The following is an 11,413-nucleotide window of genomic DNA, read 5'->3' as shown; positions in this document are numbered from 1 at the left end:
TAATTTCAAAATAAAAAGTTACACCAAAAATAATTCAAATTCGAAAATTAACAATTTAATTTCGAAAAAAAATAATTCAATTTCGAAATTTATTTTATAACTGAAATTTTCAATTTGTTTCGAGAATGGATTTCAGAAAATTTTTAGAAATTATTTAAACAATCAAATATTATTACTCTAAGAAAACTGTTTTTTTTATAACAATAATCAATAAATCAATTTTTGATAATTTTTTTTTCATTTTCGAAAATCATCACTCAAATGGTAAAAATAATAAAAACATTCATTCTATTAAATAAGCAAATAAAAGTTGTAAATTTTCAATCACATTTATTGCATAACAATAAACAAGAATTTTTTTCCCAATAATACTTTTTTTGTTTCTCTGGTTAAAAATAAGAAAAACATCAATTCTTTCATGAAAATGAATTTATTTTCTTTTTGAATAAACTCTTCTCATATTTTTTTCAATGAAGAAGAATGAATAATTTTTCGTGAAAAATCATCATTTTTCAAATATTGATTAACAAAGTTAACTGATGAAATATCAAATTAAAGAATTTAAAACCCAAAACACAAGTTATTCATTCCATAAATCAATAAAAATATTCATTTTCGAAATTGAATTATTCTTTTTCGAAATCGAATTAATAAATTATGAAATTGAATTATTAATTTTCGATTTTGAATTATTTTTTTGATTTTAAATTATTAATTCCGAAATCGAATTATTTTTTTCTAAATTGAAATATTAATTCCGAATTCTAATCATCCTTTTTCGTAAGTGAATTACTTTTTTATAAATTAGAATTATTTTTTGAATAAAAATTATTTACGGTATGTAGCCAAACAATAAAAAAACAATTTAAAAATCATATTTAATATATATATAATTATACAAAATAAATTTATTTGTATAACTCTAACAATTACTTCTTTTATATGTTTAGAAAAACTATTTCTTTTATTCATAATCTCAATACTAAATAAAAAATTTAAATACTTAATTTTTATTTTTTCACACATCATTCACAAAATTATTTTATTTAAAAATGTAATTTTTTATTATTAATTACCAAAAATTAAATATTTTCTCAAATATATCTAGAATTTATAGCTATTTGATATTAATTATTTTTTGAAATTTTCGTTTTAAATAATTTTTTAATAGAAAATTTGAATGATGAATAACTTATTTAATTATTTTTCATTAATATTGAACATTTTATTAATTTTTAAAATTTTTAATATTTTAATTTCATATATATTTATTTTGGTTATCTTAATTTTGTTTTTAATATTATTTGTTTGTAATTAAAAATCAATTTTTATTTTAGATATTTTTATGTGGAAATATTATTTTTTGATAGAAACATTTTTTTTTCTTGATATTTTAAATTAAATTTGAATAAATTATGATGAGTATATTTAATTTTTTGGAAATCGTTTTTTGTGACTTATGAATGTTTGGTGAACATTTTTTATTTAAACTTTAATTGTTAGGATTTATTTTAAATTTTTGTTTTCTTGGTGGTGTGCTATCAATTTCTTCTTGCAACGCGCTTCAACCATCTTCGAACTTTTCAACAATTTTTTCGCAACCTTCACAGACTGCTGAACAAAGCCAGGAAAAAAGATAAATATCTGAAACTGTTATTGAAAGTGATGGACAAGAAACTGTTACGATGGATATATTTTCATATCAACGTTAAATGCTAAACCAACTATTTCACTTTTCAATGAAAAATTATTAAGATTTGATATCGACGAAATATCATCATTCTAAAATAAGTTCGATTTCAACCCTGTTATCGGTCACAGTCCTCCAGCAGCTGTTAGAATGGAATATTGGTATAGAGATGAATTAGATGAAGCGGGGATACAAAAAGAAAGATTTCTGTTCCCTGCTTTTAAAGCCATTTTGTTATCGATTCAAAATATCAAGAGGAAGACCAATACTTCTTAGGAAGTTGCAAAAGATGCCTTGAAACTTATTACACAAGCAATGCAGGAAGCAAGAAGAGTTCGAATTCAGGGAAGATTTGGTTTTTTTAGCAGCAAGGAAAATGGATGGCGAAACAACTGGGGTACTGCAAACAAAGAAGCAACAAGATATATTGGAGGAGACAAGACTGGAATTGAAATAAAATCAAAGAGCTGCATTTGATAGTAAATTTACCAAAAAACAGATGATTATCACAGAGCAACCCATCGAGCGGCGCTGTCAAAAAGTTTCAGCGGAAGGCAGTTTTTTCGGAGGTTGCCCCGGACGTCAGGAAGTCAGTATCGCTTCAGAAGTTCCCAGAGAAGGGCAGGGGAGACTTGGAAGAAGGGTGCTTCAAGACGTTCCGAGGTAGACAGGAAATATTTATGGAGTCCCAAGAGAGGATTGGAGTCAGGACAGCGCAGTTTTTGGAGGAATGGGACAAGATCAAAGGAGGAAGCCTTATCAGACTGGGCGCACACGCTTCATGGACAAACAGAATAGCAAAGGAATCACTGAGGAAGAAATCATGGGAGGACGGAGCAACCCGCATTAGCATGGAACAGCGATTGGCTTTCAGAAACGTGTTTAAAGAACAACTGGAGACAAACATCGATAGCGCAATACCTCTAGAACAGGTCAGTTTTCGAAACAATGTATTTCTCATCAGGAAGAAGTCGGTCGCTTGGTGCCAGATCCTGGATTGTCTGCAGCTGTTTGCATTGATGAAGAAATCGCATTTCAAATGCGAAAACGAACGGAGTGTTGAGCGTTTGATAGAAAAGAGGGACTTTGCGATAACATTGGATTTTTCACAGGCGTATTACTCAATACCAATATCCAAAGACCTGAAGCCGTTTCTTTGTTTTCGCTTGGAGGGAAAAGATAACTGATTTGAAGGATTGCAATTTGGTTATAAAGATGCACATAATTTTTTCACAAAGATAATGAGGAAAGTGATAGCGGAGATGAAAGCAAGATGGGAAGTCAGAGTGGTTTCTAACTTGGACGATATGACCATGCTGCATCTGGTTTGCGAACGGAAGAAGGAGATTTTAGAAGAAGCAATTTTGTTTTTAAAAAGACAAGGATTGCTCATCAACAAAGAGAAATGTCAGCTGTAACCATCACAGAAGTTTGTTCTCTTGGGGTTCCTTTGGAACACAGACGAATTTACAGTTCAAGAGAGCGAGGAAAGGCGTTCTTCTCTCCAAGAGCTGCTGTGACGTTGTGAGAAGTTGTACATATGAGCCAAACAAGTTCGTGTAAGAGACTGGGCGTTAGCGATTGGGAAGCTAAACACAGTTCGTTTTGTCATTCCAGACGCATCCCTCCATCTCGTAGCTATGCATCACTTACTCCAAAAGAGTGTCAGAGCGGTCGGATGGAACGGGATGATGAGGATGAATGCATCAGTCCTCAAGGAGATCAGAGAATGGAAGAGGATATTGAGACGAAACCGACAGAAACCATTACAACCAGTGTATATTCCCCAGGCTGTGTTAACGACAGATGCAGAGGAACGAGCATAGGGTGCGACATTCAGAGTCAACAACAACAGTATGGATTGTCACGCCAAGTTCCCCAACTATGCCCGCTGCCAATCGTCCAATTACAGGGTATTGCTAGCTGTTTTGCTAGCTCTGCACCATTTTGCCCAGACTATCCAGGACAACAAAATAGCTCGTCAGTTACTCCGATCAGACAATAGCTCAGTAGTCTGTAACGTGAATTGTTGGAACGCTTGGAAGAATCTTCGACTTGTTAAATTCTATATATGGATATGGACAGATTCAATGAAGATGAAAATCAAAACCCAACATCTCCCAGGCATAAAGAACGTCAGAGCAGATGCACTGTCACGCCTGGAAAGGGCAGGTGAATACGAAATTAAGGACGAAGCACTCAAAGAGGTTCTTGTTAAGTTGAAAGTGAGACCGACTCTCGACGCTTTTGTATCGGAACACAATCACTAAGTGGAAAGATGGTGTTGAGCAGGCATTCCAATTGCAGAAGACGGATTGACAGTTCCTTGGAGCAACGAGTGTATTCTCGCTCATCCACCGATACCTCTGGTTCCGATGGAAATACGAAAGGCACAGATGGAGAAAGCTCGAGCGATAATACTCCTGCCAAGCTGAAAGGGCCAGAATTGGGACATCCTGCTTCGAACGAGCAATTATTACAGCTTGGAATTGAATTACAATACCAAGATTCTTCGGGAGGGTCCATGGATGAAGAATACGGGAGCCTGCCTTCTTACAGGGAAGATGAAAGTTATCCTACTGAATTCATCAAGGAGAAAGGTGAAGCCTGGTGGTTTCACATGCTTTATGAAAGAGGTGTATCAATAGAGCTCGCAAAAGAATGCAAGGCTTGGATAACAATGACAACATGAGATGGAGACTTTTTTGAAGACTTCACCGACATTGCTTGCGAATGGAAGTTTAATAAACATTGACAAATTTGGTTCAATAACCGCATGCTATTTTTGAAAAAAAAATATATTATTTGTAATATAAACAAATATGTGAAGGTTTTCATGTTGATAGTTATCATTGAAATATTATTCATTTTATAACTTTTTGAGTTTAATATTGTTTTGGTTGATATCACAAACTGCAGGATTCTTTTTTTTATAGTTAGTGAAAAAACCCGAACAAAATATAAAACTTATACACACGGACTAATAAATTATCAAACATTTGGTTCATCACAAATAATTCATTCTAATAGTTCAATTTTTATTCTGTTAAGTTCATTTTTTCCATTTAAAAATTATTTCCTTTAAGATATGGGTTTTCTCCCTTCATAATTTCAATTAATCACAATATGAAATTGAAGAAGTCTAACTTTTGGTAATAAAGATAATTTTTTGATTTCGTCATGGGGAATTATTTTTAATTGCTCATTTTTTTATACATAATTTTAGATTCGAAATTATCCCTTGAATATTAACAGATGAACACTGAAAAATGATAAGGCTTATCAGAGACATCCACATGCTTATCCAAGCTAGATATTCGTTTTTGAAACAGAGGAGATGTATTGACGATTTGAAAACAAAATCTCTATTCAGTGACAAAAAACTTTGAAAAATCATCACTCCTAAAAAATTTATGATTTCAAAAATAATCACCCATATATATGAAATAATTTCCATATCATAATTTTTTCAGATTATCAAAGTTTTCAACAATTCAATGATAGTTATTATTCTACACATAAAAAACGAATATTTCAACTTAAAACATTTCATTCCACAATTTTGATTAAAAAGATCTTTCTTAGAACAAAGTCAACATTAGAAATAATAATGACAAGATTTTAACTTCAAAAAGGATGGGACAAAAAAATATTGAAAGTTTTCAATAATATAAAATGCATAAAATAAAATAATCATATTCTTACCAAATGTTAGTTTTTTTTTTTTTTTTTTTGAATTGGAAAATTCGAAGAAAACTTTTAATGTGTTGATTGCTGAAATACCAATCAATCAACCTGGAAGATAGTCAGAGAGAAGAAAGAAATTATTTTATCGGAAACATCACATTTATTGCGTTAAGGCGGAGGTGGGAGTGAATCCTGGACTGGGAACAGAAAGTCCGATCAGTTCCATATATTCTGGTCCAATAAATAACTTTTTAATATTTTTTAATCATTATCCTTCGTTTCAAACACAACTTGAAGGTGCAAAAATATTCGCAGATTCTGTTTAGATTAAAACCTAGCCTGAATTTGGAGCAATTGTCACAAAACCAACCAGAACTCTCAAGATGGTTTCTTTCAGAGAAGTTGTTGAATAGTTATTTGGTAGACTCAAAACATTATTCACAGTTTTTCGCAAACCATGGGTTTTTAAAATCGAAAAAATTGCTGATTATTTTTCTGTTGCTTGTTGTCTAACAAAATTTCATATTCTTTATTATCCTCTTCCAGAAATAGATTCTGAAGCAAATACGAGATTTTTGGATGAAATGACAGAAAAAATGCAGGAAGGAAAAGTAACTCAAAAGATTGAAAATGCCTCATATCTTGCGAAAATGAAGAATAGGCTTAATCCTAAAAAAACGTTGACTCCCACAATATCTTCATTTTTTGAAGAAACAGGAGGCTTATCTTCACTTTTTTGACCATTATTTTTAATTTGAACTTGTTAATTTTTCGTTTTTATATTTATCGATTTTCCATATTTCATATTTCAGATATACCGGATACTGATCAAGGAACTATTTCAGCTGCGATTTCCAAAGAAAAAAGAGAGAAAGCGAATTTAGAAATTCTGGAAATAAGAAATGAAAAAAGAATTCAAACATTGAATGAAGAAAGAAGCATTGACAGCGATGAAGATCTTATTTGCAACAATACGCAAGCATGGTACCTTCTTCTTCAATATGATGCATTAAATTCATTTCTATCATCATCAACTCAACCATTCCTTTCAATATTTGTGTCATTTTCATCAACTTTGATATCATCTCATTCACTGCGTGCACAAAGTCAAATTCAACCATTATCCCTTTTTCGATTTCAACATCACAACGTTTTTCATTAACATCAGCATCAAATCTCTAAATTACTTCTGTGAATTTTTTTTTCATGTTCACCAACATATTGACAATTAAACGTATTATTTTTTAAAAACATTCGATCGAGAGTTTTGTTAGAAAGAACCTATTAAACACAAATACTCATTTCGTTTTTCACTTTATTGTTTCGACACTTATGACAAATAACAGAATTCTCGATTTTCAACTATTATTCACAAGAATATTGAAAAACAAGAAAGAAACTTGTGAATTTTTCATGTGGGTGATTATTTTTGAAATCATAACTTTTTTCGGGTTGCAGATTTTTCAAAATTTGATTGTCATTGGAAAGAGCTTTTGAATTCAAATGCTTAATTTATCACAACTGTTTTGAGATAAAGTGAATCAGCTGAAATCATTATTCAAATGTCTTTATTGAGTCTTTTCACTCTTCAGTGATCATGAATTTATGTTCAAAGGAAATACATGAACCGAAAATTTTAAATGGAAAAATTTGATTTCAAAAATAATCACCCATGTCATATATCATTATTTAATGAAAAACTCATAAAAAGAATTAGATATGATTAAAAATCAAAGAATGAATTTTAATGACAATATTTCTTTGGAAAAGACAATCATCTTTGACAATTTCATTCATGAAAAATTCTTTTCTTATTTATGATAGTGAACTGTTAGTCGCTTTCCAACAAGGTTTTTCATGAAATAAAGATTTAAATCTGAAACAAAATCTGCAAATAAAAGTGTGTAAATATGGAAAAAAAATGTTGATATCTTTTTGATCCACAAAACAATATCAGTGTTTCATCAAAAAATGTGCGAAATAGGAAAAAAGATTATCAATACAAAAATAAAATTATTAGTTACAAGATCATAAAAAAAGGATCTATTCAAATTTCCTTTTATAAAGTTTAGAAAAACAAGTGTAATTTCATGGAATCCCTTTTTATTTTGTACGAAGGTTTAAAATTTTGAAAATATAAAATGAACAATCAAATTTTTTTTGATATTTCAAAATATTGAAGTCTTGCAGGAATGATTACTGAACGAATTTTTGAAAAGCTTTAGATTTCATACGGTAAAAAAATTTCAATATATCAGAACGATTCATTCAGGGAACATAAGAATACAAAAGTGTAAAGAAATTGACAAAAGACATTATAATCACGGCAAGCCAACTAATGAAGTGTTGATAAAGAAGATACAACAAGCAGTGGAAGAAAATCCTCATATTAGCTCCAGATCGTTAGCAGAACAATTTAGTGTTGGAAAAACAACAATTTTAAGGATTCTTCATGAAAAATTACATCTCCATTCTTACAAAATTAGGTGGGTGCCGTACTCACTGAATGATGATCAGAAAAAAATCCGCGTTCAAACTGGGTTACAATTACTGGAGAAATTGAGAGATTTACAGAAAAGAAATTTTAAAGGACTGATTACAGGAGATGAATCCTTTTTCTACAGAAGGTATAATTTCGAATGCGAATGTAGAAAAGAATTATCTGAAGTATTAACTATTGCGAATTACCCGTTTTCAGATAAGAAATTCATGAATACAATTCTCATTTCAGTCCATTGGTTGTTTTTTCTAATTATTCTGCCAGAAAAAACAAAAATGAATGAGGAAAATAATGTGAATTCAATTTTAAAACATATAGCCAGATCTATGAGGAAAAAACTTCTGTTTTACCAGTTGATATTCATTTTCATTTTGATAACGCTCATTCTCACACCGCTTCAGTCTCATAGGATTTTGTAGAATAGAATCAACAGAATGTGGGTGATTATTTTTGAAATCATGTTATTTCATTCATAAATTTCGTCTCGTAAATTTCTTTTATATGTCAACAAATGAACACTGAAAAGTTAACAGGCATATTCAAGACCTCTTTATTTTTTTTTTTTTTTCAGATCATGCATGTGGTTTTGAAACAGTTGTGAAACTTTTAGCATTTGAATACAAAATCTCTTCCGAAATGCAAACTATTTTTGTATAATCAACACACCTAAAAAAGCTATAATTTCAAAATTTTTCACACAAGCGGACACTTATTATTTAATTATATTCAAGTTCAAAGAATGCTAAATTGATGACTTTGTTAATACAAGAAATGATAAATACTTTAAAAAATATAATTGACTGGTCAGATTAAAAATACATTTAAAATATATTTGTCTTCACTCCAGTTTGAAGATATTTGCCCCAAAAAGAATCTCATTGTTTTTAGTATTATCATTTTCTGAAACGGAAATTTCGTTGATATAGAACAAAATATTTGACTTTAGGCATTTTCTTAGAAAAATTTTGCACTTATTAATGAACTTTTTGTTATTAAAATTTAGAAAAAAATTAGGTTTATTATTTGTTACACATGTGAGGTCACAAAACATTTTGTTATTAAATCAACAATGTTTGTTTTCAATTATGAAAATCAAATTTATTTTGAAATCTGATTTAGTTTAATAATGTTATTCGAAAAACAATTTTTTTTATGCTTTGTGCATAAAAATGCTTGAAAGTTCATATTTTCCACCATTTCTGTGTCAGGGAGAAGACTCTCAAAGTTTCGTTGAGCCACAGAGTTCGGGGATAATAAAAAAGGACCTGAGGATTCCAAATTTTCTCATATAGAGCTTTTTTCTAAAAATGTCTCATGATGTGGCGATAGAATTTCTTTACAACGGGAAAGTTCCTAAATCCAAAAGGTAAATTCTTTTAGTAAATAGTGACGTTGTAAACCTTTTTTCTTTAAGCACTGAGGAGGAAAACCCTCATTGTCTAAGCATATGAAAGTGTCCATGTACTTCCTCACACAAATCAAAGGATCTGACGGAAATTCACCCGTATTCCCCTTGATCTAAGCGTTATTGAAATGCGCGAATACAAATATGTATGTTGTCCGTATCGACTTGGCAACACTATTTTTTTCACGTGTGTTATCATGCTGTCCGGAACATTAAGTTTTCACATACCCTGCTCAAACCGCTGTTCGCCAGCCTTCTTGACAAGAGAAAGCTTATTGCCAGGTAAATTCCTGGAGGAAGGGCTGCTCATTTCGCCTTCAAGCCCTTCCATGGAAGGAATATCATTCGTGAACATCTCAGTGTCATGAATCGTCTATTCCACAGTTGAAGGGTCTTGCTCCAAATCTGATTCTTCCAATACGGTATCAGAAGAATCATCTTCGCTCTCTCCTTCAAAACTTTCCTCATCGTCCGAAGGATCAGTGGAATTGGCGGATGGGATTGAACCACCTTGCCCTTCCGTGGATAGCTTTGACCGTCCAAACGTAATCTGCTACCTGGTCCACACCACCGTTGAAGTTTTCTGTTCTTTGCACTGTCAAACGCATCTAGAGTCGGTTTGATCCTGAGGCTGCTGAGTGCCATCTGAAGAGCCTGATTTTTGATTTCGTAATCTCTCGACTGCTCGAGTCTTGACAGGGCATCTGCCTCCACATTTCTTTTTCCTGCAATATGAACTGCTTTGACCTGGATTCCCTGGCTCTCCACAAGTTTCCTGATCTCTTTCAATAAAGGTCGCAGATTCTTTCCTGCTCCCCATCTGTTTATGTTGTAAACAACAGATGTGTTGTCTGAGCGAATCAATACCTTCCTTTCCGACAGTTTTGCAATATCCTGAAAAAACATTGCTAGCGCAATCTTTACTGCAAGTAATTCCTTGTAGTTTGATGTTTGGTTCTGAGCAACTCTGTTCAAAGGGACGTAAAAAAGACTTATTGTGTTGTCCTGTTATCTTCACGCTTCCTCCACATGCGCATGGCGAGGCCTCTGTTGTGATCATCACCTGAGGGGAGCCAAAAGATAGAAGCGTTCAATGTTATCTTTTCCTGACTTCGCTTATCCAAAATGTCAATTCTGGAATGATTCTATTATGAAGTCGACATTGTCCGTTCCATCCATTGATGTTGACATTCTTCATAAGGCATTGATAAAGGTTTGTCATGTGTAATGATGCGTCTGTGTGGACAAATCTGTCAGCGCTTATTTGTCCCACCATTGAAGCAAACTTTCTGATTGTGATCGAACACCTCTTCATTGTGTTTATCAGCGTTGTGTGATACTTCTGAACAATGGAAACAATTCTCTCATCGTTCAGAGCCACTTTCGACTAAATCGAATCCCATTTCCATCCCAGAAAGTTGAATCTTTGCATTGCCTGAAGTTCGCTTTTCTCCTTGTTGACCATCAGACCAAGTTGGGAGAACCAATCCATAACCTCCTTTGTTATTTACTACAGCTTCTGTTTGTCCTTGTGAAGAAAGAGGACATCGTCCAGATAAGAGATGCAACGAACCTTCCATTTCATTCTCACCAGTTTTATAATTGAACGCATGATCTTCGTAAAGATTCTTGGGGCATCCTTCATTCCAAATGGAAGGCATTGAAACGCTATTGTTTCTTGATGAAATTTGAAAGCCAAAAACGGGATGAAATCTTCGAGAACAGTAATAAAAGAATATGCTTGAGAGAGATCCAATGAGGTTGCAAAATCTCCCTTTTCCATCAGCTTTTCCACAGTTCTGTGATCCTCTAGCTTGAACTTGATTGATTTCAGGGCTTTGTTCAGAGGTCTGCAGTCCAATATTTGTCTCCATTTCCCGTTCTTCTTCTATACGAAAAACAGTTTGCTCAGGCATTTTGCATCTTCGAACTTGATCCTCTTCAATATTCCACAATCTAGTGCTTTTGTTATCCACTTCCCGAACTCCCTCTCCTGCTCCTGGGATCCAATAAAACCATGTCCTGATTTGACGTCCTTTTTCAGCTTGTCCAGTGCCTCTCTGCTTCTACAAATAGGACAAGCCCCCTTCTCAAAAATTCTCCTGGTCCCTATTTCGGACCAGTTCTTGAG

General features: G+C 32.5%; 4 protein-coding genes across 4 annotated transcripts; 2 read left to right on the top strand and 2 right to left on the bottom strand.

The window, feature by feature from the left end:
• Nucleotides 1-2,370: 2,370 nt before the first annotated feature.
• On the top strand, nt 2,371-3,695 carry MONOS_14276 (uncharacterized protein; the record flags this gene model as incomplete). Its single annotated transcript, XM_067867063.1, has 3 exons — nt 2,371-2,622; nt 2,929-3,015; nt 3,255-3,695. 3 exons carry the CDS (start codon nt 2,371-2,373, stop codon nt 3,693-3,695), a joined length of 780 nt encoding a protein of 259 aa, XP_067727498.1.
• Nucleotides 3,696-3,968: 273 nt separating this feature from the next.
• On the top strand, nt 3,969-4,382 carry MONOS_14275 (uncharacterized protein; the record flags this gene model as incomplete). Its single annotated transcript, XM_067867062.1, has 1 exon — nt 3,969-4,382. The coding sequence occupies one exon, from the start codon at nt 3,969-3,971 to the stop codon at nt 4,380-4,382; it is 414 nt and encodes a 137-aa protein (XP_067727497.1).
• A 5,206-nt stretch (nt 4,383-9,588) lies between these two features.
• On the bottom strand, nt 9,589-10,188 carry MONOS_14274 (uncharacterized protein; the record flags this gene model as incomplete). Its single annotated transcript, XM_067867061.1, has 1 exon — nt 9,589-10,188. The coding sequence occupies one exon, from the start codon at nt 10,186-10,188 to the stop codon at nt 9,589-9,591; it is 600 nt and encodes a 199-aa protein (XP_067727496.1).
• Nucleotides 10,189-10,646: 458 nt separating this feature from the next.
• MONOS_14273 (uncharacterized protein) lies at nt 10,647-11,198 on the bottom strand (the record flags this gene model as incomplete). Its single annotated transcript, XM_067867060.1, has 1 exon — nt 10,647-11,198. One exon carries the CDS (start codon nt 11,196-11,198, stop codon nt 10,647-10,649), a length of 552 nt encoding a protein of 183 aa, XP_067727495.1.
• Nucleotides 11,199-11,413: the final 215 nt, after the last annotated feature.

The sequence above is a fragment of the Monocercomonoides exilis genome (genome assembly GCF_001643675.1).
Source record: "Monocercomonoides exilis strain PA203 chromosome Unknown scaffold22-1379369, whole genome shotgun sequence".
NCBI lineage: Eukaryota > Preaxostyla > Oxymonadida > Polymastigidae > Monocercomonoides > Monocercomonoides exilis.
Note: the sequence above shows the minus strand (reverse complement) of the source record. Positions and strands in the feature narration are given on the sequence as shown.